Source organism: Taudactylus pleione, unplaced genomic scaffold (genome assembly GCF_031769625.1).
Source record: "Taudactylus pleione unplaced genomic scaffold, aTauple2 ptg000015l, whole genome shotgun sequence".
NCBI lineage: Eukaryota > Metazoa > Chordata > Amphibia > Anura > Myobatrachidae > Taudactylus > Taudactylus pleione.
In genome coordinates this window covers 16,743,271-16,761,597 of record NW_028284417.1, presented here as the reverse complement: position 1 = coordinate 16,761,597, position 18,327 = coordinate 16,743,271, and the positions used below count along the sequence as shown (strand labels likewise).

Genomic DNA, 18,327 nt, shown 5'->3' with positions numbered 1-18,327 from the left:
CCAAAAAGGTTCTGCAACGTCTCACAAAGTACATAAATAAATGAACAAACAAGAAGACACCGATTTACAGTACAAAACAATACAGGACAAGGAAATTGTTTATAAACATTGCTGCAATAAACTATCATACCACTCAAAAACACCAGGGCATTAGCAACCAAGTGTTAGGTGCCCTTATGGGGAGTTTGGAGTAGATGATCATATGAGTAAGGGAAGGAGAAGCACAAGAAGGAAGAGAACCTGCTCATGAGAGCTTACATTCTAAAGGGGAGGAGCAGACAGATGGGTTGACTCAGAAGGGGTAGGACAGGAAGAAGAATGGAGCAGCAGGTTAGGATGAGAGCTGGAAGGCTGTGATGAAGTATTGGGTCTTAAGGGCTTGTTTTTGAAGATTTGTAGTGAGGTGGAGAGTGCGTTCCAGAGGTAGGGAGCAGCACAGGCAAATTCTTGGAGGAGGTAGTGGGAAGAAGTAATCAGTTGGCAAAAGAGGTGGCATGCATTGGTTGAGCGAAGTGGGTGGGTAGGAGTGGGAAGTGAGATGAGATCAGAGATGTAAATGGAAGGGGATTGGGTGAGGGCTTTAAGTGTAAGTAAGTAAGTGAGTGTAAGACCCTTGAATTGGGTTCTGAAGAGGAAGGGGAGCCAATGTATGCGGATTCAAAAACCTACTACCGCATTTCAAACTACTGGATTCTTTGACCTTGACAAAGACTCCAGTAGTTGGAACGCGTTGGTGGAAGGTAGGAGCTGATATACCAGAGAGGAACATCTGGAAGGACATTCTGCTCGAGCATGTGTTGAAACAGGTGTTTGAATCCGGATTAAAATCTGTTTACTATACGCATGCCGGTGTACCGATTACACCTTTGTCTCTGGTACACAGCTAGATCCCACTGATGGTGGATATATGTTTTTCGGATGTTATTTTTGAATTAAAATTGTACTTCACTATGTGTGATTTTATCCTTTTTCTATGTACGGTTTTTGGGAATCTAAAGAATTTTTTTAAACTACAATATTGATTGACTGTGGATGAAAATGTTCTGATTGAACTTTAAAAGGACAGTACAACACAAGAGACTAAGGGCTCGATTCAGTTGCCCGCGATGTAAATAGCGCCAGGCGATAGCTCCTGGAGCTATTCTATTCTGCGCGGTGTTTAGTCGGAGAATGCCCGTTCTTGCGACTAAACACCCTGTTTAAGGCGCAAGAACGGGCATTCCCCGACATAACTTCCCGGCACAATGCTGTTTTCCAGGCGAGAAGGGCAGAAAACAGCCTCGTGCCTGGACCTTTTGTTGGATTTCTGCTCGCATCCCCGGAGGGGTGCGAAAAGAAATCCTTAGTCGGGCTTAGCAGCGCGGTGTATTGAATAGCTCCTGGAGCTGATTCCCGGCGCTATTCACTTCGTGCAGAACAGAATCGAGCCCTAAAAGTCCAGTGGTGTATTGGTGGATTACTATATGCATACCATTGAAGTGTTGCCTGTTAAAGAGAGCGCCTGACCTATTGTGTTTTGTTTTTTTTGCTAAAATCTAGTGTTTTGTATGTCCTACGATTATACTTACTATATGAGATCAAATAATGTGGCCTGTTTTTTTTTTTTCTCTTGTAGATGCTGTTTTGTGATATAACAATGTAAGTCTGGAGCCTTCGAAGAACAGATTGCTGCTCAGAGTTTCTAAGTGAGCCACCAGTACCAAACCCAGTGCTTAGATTTCTCTCTTCTGAAATGTGTAGCACAGCTGTGAAAGTAAACATTAGACTTGTGTATTACCCTAGCAGTTACCCGCTACTATATATCATGTTTTTTCTTTGTGTATTTGGGTTTTCTGTGTTATCCAGTTTTTCATGAGTGGATGTAACTTCTCCATGCCCTACGGCTTCTCTGATCCTATTAAGCCGGGGGTTGAACATGCCTCTGTTGTGTGCTGAGCAGTCTGGAGCGACGTGTCTGTGTTTTTTTGAACGTTTCAATGTATATAATGTTTGGACATCCCCTGTTTCTTCAATCAAATATGAAATATTGTGTGCTGACACCAGAAAACACTCCAATACAAACCTTTTGTTTTCTTTGTGTGTGCGTGAGAACTGCCCACAGGACTATTGTGAAAAAACTATTTGTTTTTGTGGTACTTTATATGTTTAAAATTATTTGTAAGTTAAAAAAATATGAAAGAAAAATCTTCCTCCACGTATATAGTTATGCACTTCTATAGAGAAAATTCATATCAAATATATCATTTTGTTTTTTTTTGTTTTAAAAAAATAATATATTTTTTAGTTATTTTTCATTTTTGGCACCAAAAATAGCGGATTGGTCCATCTTGCAAAATGCACTAAAAAGTTCTTTGTAGTTACAGCAGGGCTACTAGTTTACGTGGAGTGATTCCTGTCAAAGCATTCAAAATTAATATATTTTTTTTAATAATAAGTTTTATTGTACATTCTGTTCTTGTTTTTGTGTTTATTTTAGCATTTGTTTTTGTTTTTCTTTGAGTTCACTGTGAGTAGTTTTTGTACTGTTTGTGACTGAACTTTATGCAGATCAGCAAGGTCTGGCCTTTCTTGTACACATTGTGCACGTTTAATTTCCCGTTCACACACTCATCCCGTCGTCTTGTGCTGACGGCTTGGCTTAAGGTTTTGGTGCATACAAATTAAGGTCACTGTTGATCAGTGTTACAAGTGGCTTGGCAGCTGTTTGTAGAAATATGTTGGAAAGAGATGGTGTTCACCTGTTGTAAGTCTCTCAATTTAATTATTTAATCGATGGTTGTAACTGAATTTACTGTGGGGAAAACATACTCTAAATGGGGATAAAAGTATTTAAAGTCAATTTAAAAAATGGCTTTCCTTTGTATCTTGGTTTAAAGACCCAGTGCATGTATGCCCTGTGAGATGCAATAAACACCTTGAACAGAAGCAAATGCAAAATGAGTCTGTTGATGTTGTTTTTTATTTTGTATTGAAATGCAGTGTACATCAATTATATCAGTACAAGACCCTGTAACCATATATCATATGCCAGGTCTTCATAACGTCAATCAATTATAACCAGATCCTACTATTTGCCACTGACTGAAACATTGCATATGATCAGGTGTAATGATTGGACACATGTACGCTGGTTTCTTTCGTTCATACTGTATGCACTGGATAATCCTGTTTATTTAAAAAAAAAAAAAAAAAAAAAAAAAAAAAAATTTTAATTTAATGAGATGGTAATTAAAATAAGTCAATTCAATACATTTTATTAAATACTAGTAAAGAGAGCCAGCATATGCCAGGTCACCTCGTTCTGTTCCCTAATCTGCCTCGTCCTTGCTATATACTCACCCTGTTCCTTTAGCAGAGTGGTCCACGTCCTCTCTGGTTGGTCTGTCCTGTCGTTACCTACTGCACATGTTGGAGACTGGACAGACCTTAGCCAATTGTTATATAGATGTTTAAAATCATATTTGTTACTCTATGTATTCATTAAAAAAGTTAAAATATACAAAAGGGAGGGGGGGGGATGTGAAAATTGATCTTGAGTTTTAGCACAAAACACACATTCATGTATGACACAAGGACAATGAATCAGTGATCCTACAAATTGTAACATGTTAAAAACATTGCTGGTGTGTCATGGATTTTCTGATTCAACAGTTTCTGGTACCAGCAGCAGGTACCATTAAATAAGAAATCCACATGGATGGGCAGGAAAACACCAGCAATGTTTTTTTAACATATGCTCATATATATATATGTGTAATTATTGTTTCACTGACCTTTTTGTCCACCCCCTTTTGTATATTTTGCTGGTGTTAATGAACTTCATATAATGAAAAGTGATTTTTCTGTAATATAAATATATATATATATATATATATATATATAATATATTAGGGATGTGCAGGCTTGGATAGGTTCGAGTTTGCACGTTGAGTTCGGATTTTTCCCTCCAAAAAAACGGAACTCAGAAAGAGGCAAAATGTCATCTTACATGGACGAACATCATCATTCCTGGACTTTTGTCCAGGAATCCGAACTCAACGTGCAAACTCGAACCTATCCGAGCCTGCACATCCCTAATAAATATATATATATATATATATATATATATATATATATATATATGTGTATATATATTATAATATGTATGTATGTATGTATTATTGTAAATTGTCCATTGAGTGGGTCTATAACTGGTTACTCATTCTTTCCTCTTGGAATATATTTTCCACAACTTTTACCAGTCCTGCTATAGTCCAATCACAATAATGCACATAACTAAAATATTTAAAATAAGATAAAATATAGTATGATACCAATTCATGTTAAATATCAGAAAATTACGGTGATCTGACCTTTGCAATAAATGTATTAAATTTAGATACTGTTGAAAAGCTGTAAGAATATTTACGCATCAATTCGGTACACTGGAAATTGTTTATGGTACACTGGACATTGCTTATGGAGGTCGTTGTGATGCGTAACACCACATTATTGGGTATATTTACTAACCAATGGATTGTCAATGCCACCGTTTGCTTAAGCTGGCCATACATCAGCAATTAATTAGGGCAATTCCTCATTCTGCCGGGGTTGGGGGGGATCAGCAAAATCCAACATGTTGGACAATTTCAATTTGCCAAGTCTGATCCAAAAATTATCAGATTCGACGAGTTTTGGATTTTTAATATGTATTGTTCCAATCCCCTGAAAAATCGCAGCTCACTGTAGTAATCCGATCAATTCGCCTGCTAGATGTATGGCCCTTAGAAATAAATGTTAAGCAAACCTAATTTTAGCACTTATTTCTATTGCTGTTTTAAATCTACTAGACAAGGCTAAAATATAGCCCTAAGAGTCCTACAGGGCTATATTTATTTTATTAAATTCTCAATTAAGCAATGTAATCCCCATTCTATACTCCCTTCGCTGGCTGCCTGTAAGATGACGACGCTATTTCAAGATTGGCTTACTGACTTTTAATACTTGATATGACCAGTCCCCAAGTACTTGAAGCAGCTTCTTTAATGTGCAAATTGAATTAAGAGAGTGGGAGTATAAAGAGTCAAGACTATAAGCAGTACCTAGAATCTCCATGCTTCATTTGGGCTCAGACTGTTAGCGTTGTGGCTCTGACTATGGAACTCTCTTCCTTGTACAGTTTGAGAGGTCTCCACTCTAAAGACCTTCAAAAACCGATTCAAGACTTCCCTGTTTTCTGAAGCATCTCCTTACTGTCCTTTTAGTTTCTAATAGCAAAAAGCACAGCCCAAATGCTTAAAGTAGCTTGCTTTTCTGTAATCTGTTAGTACTGAAAGTAAAGCTGGGTACACACTGACAGATACATTGGCCGATCAATTATCAGCCAATGTATCTGCTGCCCGTCACGCAGTGTGTACCCACGATATGTCGGTGAACGTCGGTGTTCACCGACATATCGTATTGACTGTGCTGCGCAGCAGATGGACTGATATGTCAAATGAGGCACTTGGGAGGAATGCACTATATAAATAACATTATTATTGTGAGATATGGCTTGTTTGGAAAGGTGACGGGCCACCACCAATGAGTCTCATGATGCACACTACCTTTTTTTAAAGTAGTAGTTTTCGGGTGCGGGGGGTTCTATAAAGCAGGCCTATTATGCAACTCATGTAGGAGTTCAAAGGAAAAGTGTCTATGGAGGAAAATAATTGGCCTTGAAAGACCTAAAAAATATGCAAGGCAGGAAGATGAATCTCACCCAACCTGAAAGTGATTTATTCGGCCAAAATAGATTGATGAGGTCTGCATCCCCTTGCTGTCCAACATTGGCAGACTGTTACCTAATCGTATGTCTTCCTCATTAAAGACAATATAAGCATCATTTTATTGTTTACTGATGATTGCTTCTGTAGATCACTTCCCAAACGTCTTTATTTTTATTTTTTTTGCAGCATATTTTATTTATTTTTTTTAATTCCCCATGGTCACAGTAACAAAGGGCATTTTTTTTACACAATTCTGTGTAATACTGTATGTCTATACATAATCACACAATTGGCAATAACATGAATGTGCAGCCAGGCATAGGTAACGCATCTTTCTATAAATTCCATTCTTTTATCTGTCTTGCATGTATGTGAAGAGCAGGGATTAAATATGGGAGCATGTAGTTGAAACTATATTGGTATACTAGTCATATTTTAATGGCTAATGATAATGCAAGCTTTGTGGCTTGTGAACAATGCAAATGTTCAATAATTCATAGCAATCCGTCAGCCTTTGCTTTCACGAACTATACGAAACCAAAGCTAATTATTATAGTTTTTTATTCATTTAGGTCACAATGGCATTTGTTACTGACTATCAAGCAAGGGTTACTTAGTTATATTGAATAAAGGAGACCAAAAGCTGCCAAATGTTTTTGTGATGCCTTTATAATTAATAAGCTATTAAAGATACCATTTATATACACAGGTTGTTGTCCAATGCAATAAATTGTGTGCACCTGTTCTGGCACTCGCAGTACTGCACCCTAGCTGCACATTTAGTAATAATAATAATCTAATAACAATTTGGCAGTTAAGCAAACTGTGTACAGTAAATGTATTCCATGACCTATCTTGTGCTCTTATGGGAAAAGGGAATGTACTGTAGATGAGCTGCTATTTAGTGCATCTGCTAACATGGAGGCATTGTTACTTTTTGTATTGGAAACGTAAATTGCATCTCATTTTACACATTTAATTAAACTACAATGCTCATTAAATTTGTTACAAAGCAAAGGCTGTCATTTACAAATGTAACCTTCTCATGGACAGCACTAACAAAATTGAGCATATGTAGATAACCATTATAGCAAATATATTCCAAATAATTAGCAAGTACCCTACATCTGCAATTATAATCAAAACGCTGTGATGAGGCACATATGGCAAGGTAATACATGATGATTACGAATAGAATTGCTGTCAAAGGTTGATCAGACTCCACTAACACATTTTACAAGTGAATCTTCCTTTTAGTGTGGATGAGAATACAGATGTGTGGTGCATTGTATACAAGACAAGACTACTTATTCTACATACTTTAGGTATACTGTCAGGAAGTACTGAAAATATATCTCTAGTCTTGAAGCCAAATGCCAAAGAGACAAAGCAAGAAAATATGCAAAAGCCTGTTGTAAGGTTCATTAAAAAAATACACCGGTCCTGTCATTTCATTTTACATAAATACTTTGCTCCATCTAGATATCCATTGTAATGGACAAAAATCGACGTTGAGCATTAGCCCCCTCAACCAACAGTTGCACCCTCCTCCTCATGAAATAACTCCTGTGCTAGGTAGCAGTGTCACAAGCTGCATTATGCCATCACTTGCTGTGTCAAATAGCAGTGATCCGCAAATGCTCAGGAACTCATGCTACACAGTGGTAACTTGTCAGCCATGATTGATGCAATGCAGTGAGCAGTCAGCACCCACTCTCTATGACTTCATCTTGTGATTCTAAAAACGTCAATTTCTAATGACACACAAGTTTTGCAGGTAATACATGGATTCAGTGTGAATGAGGCCAACTCAGGTCCAAGGTGCAGAGTGAAAGGGGTCAGACTCTGCATTTTGGTGGAAAAGTGGTATTCGAGTTTTCAATGATTGTGAAGTAGAGCCAACAAAATGGATGATTCCACTGTGTGCAAGCGATGGCTTCACTTTCGATCAAATGGTATTAGGCTATGCCTTTTATTTATATATTTATACAATCTAGAGCTCATCATAACTTCATTGTAGTACTTTGGTCAATTTTTGTTTTCTGTCTTTTTTTGTTTGTTTTTGTTTTTTTCACCCAAAAAAATTTTATAAATGTCCAGAGGTGTCGCGGGTTCTGGTGACACCTGGTGCGCACACTCCATTTTTTTCCCCTGTGTGGCCGAAAAGGGGACGTGACCTTGCATTAAACCCCAATTGCATCACTCCAGGGGTGTCCCTAGCATCCCTGGAGACTAATTGCTGCACTGTCAGCTCCAAGTGCTACAGAAGAATGTCACACTGCAGTACCCGGCTCCTGTCACTGAGGAACCGGCATTTTGGTGTCACCCTCCAAGGTCATAGTGACGCCACTGTAAATGTCTATTAGAGACATTGGGGTAAATTTACTAAAAGTCGATTTTGGTTGATTTTTGGTCTGTTATGTCAAATTATGTGATTTTTTTTTTGGGTCGAATTTGTGTCTCATGATCTAAATCACACATTTACGAACACTATTTTTTTACATCTTTATTTTTTTGACCTTGTTTAAAAAAAATAAAAAATCTTATACCTCTTTTCCACCAAAATCCCGAGTCTGTCCCTGGATTTTTTTTACCCGGCATTTTGCCAGGTTTGTACCAAGCTTAGACCCTGTTTCCACAACACCCTCGTCCTGGGTTTTTCCCAGGTCGTCTCAGTTTCCAATGAACCCGGTAAGCCCAGCAAAACCTGTGGATGTCATTAAAAATGACCTTTAGACCCTGAAACACAAAATCGATCCAAATTGACTCAGTAAATGCATGATTTATGGGTATATTTACTAACATGATTTATTTTATTTTTTAAAGGTTAAACAATGTCAAAAATCATCTTTTAGTAAATGTATGATTTAGACCCTGAAATACAAAATCGACCTTTAGTAAATATACCCCATTGTCTCTGAAATCCCTGACCATACTTACTGACGGAAATTTATAGGTAGATGATGGAAATGTAAACTAGGTCTTTACAACATATGACCTTTCATACAGAGCTACAGTTTGCACAAGGATCCTGTGATGTAAAGAAGGACTCAATACAACTAACAAGAATAAAATATCATTTACATATAAGGGTTTTGGATAAAGCATTAAAGTTAGAAATTATGTTGGCAGACCTATACATTAAATATTAAGGTGCCTTTGACAAAGGTCTGAGCTTGATTCTGTTAAGATTCATAGTCTTCTCAGCTATATAACCCCATTTTATTTTTTTATATATTTTTTTTTTTTTTAAATGAGCAGGGACAGAACAACCTGTTGTCAAACCTATCATCGGAATGATCACTACAGCACAGATCATTTTAAGCAAAGACCGTTGCTGTTTTGTGGGATTGACTGACTTGTCCACTTCTATTTTATAAAGCTGGCCACACACTAGTTGAGCCTGGCAGGAGAAATTGGTGAAGTCAGATGACCTCACACTCAGGCCAGGAGCAGTCACATGCTGTTATATTCTTAAAGTTAATACCATGATGCCCAATAATAATCATCCAAGTTATCACTGGCCACACAGATTTCTATTAAGCCAATAGCTGCTGCAATGATGCAGCGTGGGGTTAGGACGTCAGGATAATGTGATGTGCAGTGTCATGGTGTGTGGAAGAGAATGGAGGAAAAGTGGGAATCCGCAGAGTTTGTTTAGAACAGTGTTGGCTAACCTTGACACTCCAGCTGTTATGGAACTACATAACCCAGCATGCACTGCTACAGTTTTGCTATTAGGGCATGCTAAAACTGTGGCAGGGCATGCTGGGATATATAGTTCCACAACAGCTGGAGTGTCAAGGTTAGCCAACACTGGTTTAGAAGAAGGAGCAGAGTTCTCCAACAGCACAAGAGCAGTGATGAGACACACAGAACGACAGTCAACGATACTTAATATAGCTGAACGATCTCCTGGGTGTGCTGGATGATTGATATTGATCATCTAGCACACCACCAATGATGGCCAGCGAGGTCCCTATGTAACCTAGTCGATATCGACCAAGTTGGCCTGCATGCATGGTCGATGGATGATATCTTTATCGTCCATACGTGCCCCCGCATGGCAGGTCATTGGTGGGTTGGAGGCACCGAAAAATGCATGATGTTAACGATATGATCGATATCGTGCATTTTAATCATATCGTGTGTACGCACAATAAGGCTCCAGTCCTATGTATGTAGGAGATTATACTGCTAAACACACCTCCTGTATGAAGTGGTTCCATTACCAAACAATTCTCAATGAGATCGTCTTGTGTATTACATATAGAAAATAATGTTTCTATAATGAAAGAAAAAATGTAGCCTGCACAGTGATGAGAACATTTGATTTCAACAAAATCTTTGTATTTTGAATAAATAATTTACTTGTTAATACTACATACAGTATATGTAGCCCTGCTCTGGGGAAGCCTACAGGTCACACTGCTATACAAGAAAGAAAGCACAACAGCTGGTCTATGTATTTAAAGCATGCTACCAAAATGGCTCTATAGCCAAATCAAAGTGACATAAGTGAACCAAATGTTACTTTTATCAAATGCATTAATTTGGATCAAACAATAGCAGTTCTACATTTCAATGTTTTTGTATTTATTTTTCCATGTAGAAGAGACTAAATGCATGAACTTATTATTTGTTGGGTACATCAAAGAACAATGCATCTAAAAGTGGGTTCTCTAGTCTATTGTTTCAAAATGCTAGTCCTTGGGGACATCTAACAGTGCATGTTTTCCAGATCTCCTAGTTGGTGCAACAGTGTATTCATTACTGTGTGACACATCTAATACAAGATCATCAGCTGGTGCGAAGTATTTCACTAATTCTACTGAGGAGATCTGAAAAACATGCACTGTTAGAGGTCCTAGGGAACTGGAGTTTAAATACTGCTCTAGTTTACTTTTGTCTTTGTCACACATTTATAGTTTACAGTCTATATGTAAAAAAAATAAATTCTTGTCTCTTTTCCTGTAATTTAATTGCCCCCTATGTGCTGCTGAGCATCACCGCAATGGTGTTACATGCGTTTTCCATATATGGTAGCTGCAAAATTGCACCTCGATCGCTATGAATACGATGACCAAAAATGATACTGTTCAAGCTAAAGATTCCAACAATGAATGACCAAAAATTATACTTTTCAAGTTAAAGATCCCAACAATGTGACACTGATGTTGCATATTTGATGTTTGCTATGTTTCCTGGAATGTTTGTCAGACTTGGATTAATCAAGTTCCAATATTAAGGTAGTTGGTGCAGAAAAGTGAATAAACCACACCTATAATAAATAATATCTTTAATGAATGGCTAAATATCGATAGCACCATAACCATTCCTTCCAATATATGTAAAATGATTGTACAGATATGTTCCCCCGTTTAGCACCATTTACTTAAAATTATAAATGTTTTATTAAATAAAATGAGTGAAAAAATTTTGACATTAAAGGCAGATGCCTATTTCCTGGCATGAAAACATTCAGAACACGGCGTTATTTATCTGTGATTTCTGTACATTGGTGGCAATACCATTCTTCTACTTCCTTTGATTACACTATATTTATAGACTAGATTCCAGAGAAATATGGACTACTGTAGGTTCTGAAAATATACCTTTTTAACAAAGTTAACTAATGACAATGTACTAGATATATCATAATTACTAACAGTAATGCTACAAAGTGAAAATACTGGGTTGGTGTGAGTTTGAAAAGAAGCCATGATCCACATAATACTGTATGTATATTTGTACTGCTATCTAAGACAATACTGCAGACACCCCTTTTTTTTACCGAGTGTTGTACAACAAGCACGACACCCGAGCTGTTTGGACACTGTCATTTTTCCCAATTCCTTTAAAAAAAAAATTCAGGTTCTGCTGTTCCAATAATTGTGGATTCTTCACTGTTATAGTTATTTTTGGGTTAGACTTTTTACTATTGTCAAAAACATTTCCACTATAAGCACTTACAGGGTTCTTGGATCATCGAAATAACACCCTTTAAATTTAGACTTGTTAAGTGTGTTGTAATATAGTGCATTTAAAGCACCATATTTGCTTTGTCAACACCACCATTTTTTTACCCCGTGGACCCTACTGCCAGCACAATATATCTGATCAGTTGCTGTGCATATGTCTAGCAACTCTCCACATTTAATTGTTTTTTACTTCATACTCTTAAAACTTGGGTGGTGCCTATGACTCGACTAAGCTCTGGTGGTCAGGAGCACAGTGGATTAAGCCATAACCTTTCCGTGGGAGACAGACAGCAAGCAAATGTTACTTTTATCCAAAGCTTCCAACACATTACCATAGCAGAAGTATTATTTTAGGTGGAGAGACCACATATCTATGACATTCAGGATGTTTCAATCATTAATGTACACACAATTGCACCCATTATGTTTTTATAATTTAACATTCTGCCCAATGGTACACAAACTAATTTGTCATCTGCTATAAATGCAGAGTATGAAGACAAACCATGTTGTATGAGGTGCTCTTCATTGCCTTCACTTACTGTATGTATCCCATGATGGAATGCTCACAGTGGGCCATGTGGACAGAGCTATTTTACATTGTAAATATATGTAGAAAATAACTGAACAGACAGTCTGAATCTATACGTGATAAATGGATACTTTGAAAATAATATAGCACGCTGTTAGGCTGTCCTGAGAGCACTGTTGATGGTCCTCCAAGGAATGTTCTGTAGAAGAACATCCTACGGTGTAGGCATTATATAAACATAACTTTTCATTAAAAAAATATCCAAATACATGTAGGTAGGTAGCAGAGTATTAGAGGTTTGTCCAACTTTCCAACATATCATGTAAAGCACCATTTTGTTAGGTTTTTTTTTTTTTTTCTTTATAAATTCTGCTGTACCCTGTATAAGCAGTAGGTGACCTTCTAAAGACTCTTCGAGCTGTATCCATCAACTTCAGATATGAGCCATTGATGGGTTCAGCCTTGAGAACAATCAGCATGGTTCCCATGTATCCAGAGACAGATCTGGGCATATTTGAGTGGAGTAATTCTTACAGCTACATTGTAATCCCGTTGTTCATGACCAGCATCCACCCACTGGTGCCCTGAATAGATAGCAATAATTTTTCTCTTCCATTTTTTCTTGTTTGGCTCTTTGAGACGGATGTAAATACCTGAACCACTAGAGCCAGGTTCTGCATCGCAATACTGATAAAATAATTCATTAGACTCCACTGAAACACTGCAGAAGCGGTATACCAGTTGTCCTGGTCTGTCATCATCAAATCCTGAGAAATGTACTCTCTTTCCTGGCATCTTATCAGTTTCAGGGCTAATTCCGAGTTCCATGTACTTCTTCTTTTTCTGTGGACGTTTTAGTTCCAAAACTGCATAGTCATAGTCCAAGGTCATATTTTCTGATACCTCCTTGAACCATCCTTTGGAGATCTGTATAGCTTTCACTCTTGTCCACTGGAAGGAAGGCTTTCCAGCCATGGAACCCTTTTCTCTCCCATTGCCTCCTGTGCTTTCCAACTCTGTGTCTTCTGCAGCTGACCTCTTCTGTACTGATTTTCTCCTTTGTTTTTTGCCATCTGTTCTTAGAGCATCTTCATCATTAGGGGTAGGTTCTCTGTTTTTCTTTGAACCTTTACGTCTCTTGCCACCCCTCTTTGTTCTGAGTTTAAGGACTCCAACCCGTAACTTTTTGGCACTTTTAATGTAATCTTTGCCATCATGTACACAATGGGCAGCCGTTAGAACATGTTTGGGTGAAATAAGAATGCCACTGCATCCAGTAGACAGCTTAACTGCAGTACTAAAAGGATAATTGGTCATGAAATGCTTGTCTGATATACTGAACCTACTGTCAGTGCCAAAAACTTGTCTTTTCCTGCGCAGACTGTGTTTTTCTGATGCATTGGTCTGATTTAACTTTCTAGGCAGCCATGTTTCAACCTTTACCTTGGTCATGGTGCGTGTGCCGTTGTCAAACATGGTCTCATAGGAAAGATAATTTTCAAGATCACTTAGAGTAGGTGGTGGCAAATTATTCTGACATTCAATTCCACAGGCTCCATGGAGTTCCAACTTTGATTCTGCTGTGAATTTTGGACTGTTTAGTTGTATAATGTCTAAATTGACAATATGTGGTATTTCCATGATGTTTGATTTGTAGCCCCACTGACTTGCATCCTCTCCCTTGCTAATGTTTGACATTAGAATAGAAAATAAAAGGATTGCTAAATGTAAATGATCCATTCTGCCCAAATGTATTGACCTAGAAGAGAATGAAACATCATTAAGAACAAAGCCTTTACAGAATTTGTATGTGTGTGTATATTTCACTACCCTTTCTTAGTGAGTGTAACATTCTAAGATTTGAATTGTGTACTATGCATTTTGCTTCAGAGTAGATAGTTTATCATATGGGCTAATTCACTATGGTGGTGTTTAATTTAACTCAATTAATTATTAGACCCATATTATACTTTATTTTTACATAACACATAATTTGTTCTTATACACTTCTTGGTCACAAGGAGAGGTCCACTTTTGTGAACTTTCGTTTTCCCCTCTTATTTTGTATCTTCCATTATTGTTCTAGCATTATATATCTAACATATACACATGTCTGCTCTTCAGAGTGTTGGACATATACTGTTCTTTCCCTATACCTGATCTAGGCAGCCAAGTCTTCTGCCCAGTGTCAGCAGCTTTTAAATACAGAGAACTGTGTACTCCCAACCTCCTGAAGACCAGACACTTGCTCAATAGCTACCTGTTAGCTAGGTCAGCTAAAGCGCTGGAGGTGCTCTGGGCCAGTGCTTCTCAAATACAGTCCTCAAGACACACTAACAGTGCATGTTTTCCATGTCTCCTTATAAAATCAGCTATGGCTCTTTTAAAAATTGTAAGTCAGAAATTAATATACCTGTGCATCCATGTCCAGCATGGAGGTATGGAAAATATAGCTGTTTGTGCAGAGGTTCCCAAAATCCACCATTACAGTCCATGTTTTAAGGATATCCATGCTTGAGCAGAGGTGACTTAATTAGTACCTCAGTCAATTTGATTTAATCATCTGGACTCAAGCATGGATATCCTTATAACCTGGACTGTAATGGAAGACTTTGGGAACTTCTGTGTTAGTGTATTCCGAGGCCTGTATTTGAGAAGCACTGCTCTAGGCAGTGCCCTATCCCTCACCTGTGGCAGCACCCCATCCCCAAGTATGCTTGCCCATCTGGGGGATTTAAACTCCATGGAGGCATTAACAAATGGATGAGTGAGATGGTCATTCAGTGTTTCAAGCACCCCCTAACCATTGGTATTGTAGGCACCTGCCTAGGTTTGTAAGCACCAGTCCTTCCTGTTAGATACTCTCTGCTAGAGAGTGTAACTAACCAATGATAGAGGGTCTGATTCAGTTTTGGGAATAGAGTATATAGAGCAAGTAACTGTGCCCCAGGGTAAAACCATGCTGCGGTGCAGGTGGGTCAGATGTAACGTGCACAGAGATTTAGATTTGGAAGGGGTGTGTCCAAACTGAGCTCTAAATTGTAGTGTAAAAATAAAGCTGTGAGTATTTGTGGGCTACATGCAAAAGCAGCCAGTATTTACCCCACATGCCGACCATGCAGTGCAACATGGTTTGTCCAGATACAGTTACTTGCTTTATCTTACTCTATTCCCATTGCTGGATCAGGCCCAGAGTTGGCATTGTATTTACAACATAGGCACATACAGTGGCGCTTTGATAAATATTTATAGGTAGAAGAGTTTAGCAACCTGCTGTTACTGATTAACACAGAGGTTCTCAAACTCCAGGTTTTAAGGATATCCATGATTGAGCACAAATGACTTAATTAGTAACTGAGTCAATTTGATTTGACTATCTGGGCTCAAGCATGGATATCCTTAAAACCTGGACTGTAATTACGGAATTTGGGAACCGCTGGTTTGAAACAAAAATCAAAAGCTCATGACATAACATCTTGCAGAATGACATAAGGTGGCTTAAAAAAATACTGCTGTGAGAAACACTGACCACGTGTGAGCAATATAACTCCACTAATTTAACCCCAGAGACGTTTGTCTGCATCAAACATCTGAGTTTGACTGAATCAACTTGTGTTCAATTAATAAATCTAAAATAAGCCAATGTAAAATAATAGAGAACATGTCATGAAATGGGTAATTTGTCTTCTGAACCCATATGTGGTACATCTCTTCTCAAACATATCAAGCTGCATATGCTGTAGATGTGACTTGCTTTTAAAGCGCACGAGATTGCTGTTACCTGCCTGTGAACCAATAGAGCAGTACCTGGGGTTCTGCTGATCACTCTTTTCACTTTAACATTGCAAGTGTTCACAATAGTGCTAGAGAGGGGGAGACATTCCATGTATGTATCACTTCTTTGTAAGTCCCAAATCTTTTTAGTAACTTTATTTATTTTAACTTCTCAGGTTGGCTACTTAATTTAAACAATTTTGTTTTCACAAGAATGAAAGACGATTGTAGCCAACAATATAGAGCCAGTTAATGTGAATTAAGGTGAAGTACAGCATGTCTTTATACAATAATGCACTTAAAAGCATTAATGCAAAGTGATGAAATATTGTTGGCTACAAATGCACAACATTAACTAAACAACTGATATGTGATTACTTTAATGCAAATTGTATTTTGTTTCATGACAGCTGTGTTCTCTATGCCAATTTTCTTTTTTCACAATTTAAGGAAAGATTGTTCGTTTATATTTTGCCCTTGGGCTTCTGGTCAAGTTATGAACATCTTTCAATGTTTGATTTGTCCGTTTTGTAATGCTCACTAGGTCCAGTAGGTGGCAGGCGAGACTAATAGTAAAAACGTAACTACAGCTACAAAGCCACTTCTATTCTTACCTACATTTGCATTTATTTGTAAATTTACATTTATTTGATGGATACAATAAAAAAAAGAGTTTTAAAATGAGCATACTTTGCTATGTCTTTGTAACCGTAAATCTGTACAAAAAATAACTTCTGTAATTAAAATAAAATGTGAGTTAATGATGTGCCACCATCCTCCTGGTCTCTCCAAGTCATGATCATTCCTGACCCAACTAACACGATCTGACTGCTGTATTCTAGGAGCTGGGAGCTCTGACACAATGCCAGTGTTATGTGGATGTTGTGTACACTATACATATATTTGTAGATCATGCATTGTATGTAATAATTACTGTAAGAATATATAGGTGTGTATAAGAAATTAATTTGTATTAATTATCCTACTATTAATCTGCAGTAACATTATTTACTAGCCCCTTGTGTACAGTATTGATTTCATGTGTTTGCAGTCCTGTTTTCTAAGGTTTTCTGTTTATTCCAGCAATTAGCAGACAAATGATAAACAAGGGGGGATTTAATATGGGAACTATATTTGTGGACCCCCTCCTAAAGATATAATCCTGTTTTTGTTTTCGAGCTCATTTGATTACAGAAATGAGAATAACAATCCCTGTACGTGTGTAGTGAGCTAAGTATAACTATAAAGCTTATGCTGACTTTATTACAGCACTTCAGGCATAGAACAACATCGAGGCTTAGAGTTGTCTATCTTGTACATAATACTGTACTTACAGCCGGGACTTTCAATGGAAATAGTCTGCAATCCTCAATCTATACATACCCAGGCTGCTACCTGCTATACATTCTACTCTTTTCTCTGTTTCTTCATTCTGCGTGAAGGAGTTTGCTGCTGTGATGAGCAAGTGTGTATCTATAACTGGTGAGTAGCTGGGTTACACACAGATGCCCAATTGTGTAGCTAGTAAGGTGCATAGTCCGGGGAGGATTGCAGGCTGAATGGCGTCAGACACATTATACAGTACTGATCTCACCTTTGTTGGTGCCTTTTGGATAAGACAACTCGGCCAGGTGACTGAAGCCCAATACATGTTGGCAAAGTGCATGCTCTTACCTAATGATGGCTGAGCTAACAAGCAGGCACCCAGCTCCTCATTGCCACTCTGTGCTGCACGCTGATGGAAGCCTCCTCTGGAAGAGAGATGGGAGATCTGACATCCAATCCTGGAGGTAGCAGCAGAACTCAGTGCACCTCTAACTCCTGCAGGAGAGGGGAGGGACAGGCACAGCATGAGGGGTGGGGAGGGCAAGCGCAAAAGTGAGGATTTGGGGTGGAACAGGATAGTGCTGACTCTTCTTAATCGGCATATGAGAAGACATCTGAGGATAAAGCAATTAGAGGAAGGAGGAGTCAAGGTACCAGACCAGTTCCAGAGAGCACAGCCCTGTATACCGTAGTTACTGTATACTGGGAGGCTGCTATACGTATGGAGCACTAAGTCCCACCACAGAGCACGCAATATATAAGACCACACTGTACAGCCAATACACTAATTGGATATTGAAGTACCTCAGTAGTTGTCACCTGGCTGTTTCTAGTGTTCTTTTTCATCCCCAGACGCTGTAATGTCTCATTGTCATGGGCTAAAAAAAACTGGTTATTATTATTATCTTTACACTATATCAAGCAGGAAATGCCACATGACCTGACAAACTCCCTGTAGATAGTAAGC

At 38.2% G+C, this 18,327-nt stretch overlaps 2 protein-coding genes across 3 annotated transcripts in view; one reads left to right on the top strand and one right to left on the bottom strand.

Moving 5' to 3' along the window:
• SNAP91 (synaptosome associated protein 91) overlaps nucleotides 1-1,692 on the top strand; it is a 148,436-nt gene extending 146,744 nt beyond the window's left edge. Inside the window, exon 30 of the mRNA XM_088471880.1 lies at nucleotides 1,616-1,692. The gene's annotated coding sequence lies outside the window, so the exon portion shown is untranslated. The remainder of the gene's footprint in view (nucleotides 1-1,615) is intronic.
• Nucleotides 1,693-11,076: 9,384 nt separating this feature from the next.
• Nucleotides 11,077-17,831, bottom strand: PRSS35 (serine protease 35). Of its 2 annotated transcripts, none has more exons than XM_088470540.1 (2): nucleotides 17,709-17,831; nucleotides 11,077-14,019 (listed from the first exon to the last, which is right to left on the bottom strand). In XM_088470540.1, exon 2 carries the CDS (start codon nucleotides 13,998-14,000, stop codon nucleotides 12,717-12,719), a length of 1,284 nt encoding a protein of 427 aa, XP_088326666.1. In that variant the 5' UTR covers nucleotides 14,001-14,019; nucleotides 17,709-17,831; the 3' UTR covers nucleotides 11,077-12,716. The 2 variants fall into 2 exon arrangements, with proteins under 2 accessions (XP_088326666.1, XP_088326667.1); XM_088470541.1 differs by lacking the exon at nucleotides 17,709-17,831 and adding an exon at nucleotides 17,629-17,671.
• Between the last annotated feature and the right edge of the window lie 496 nt (nucleotides 17,832-18,327).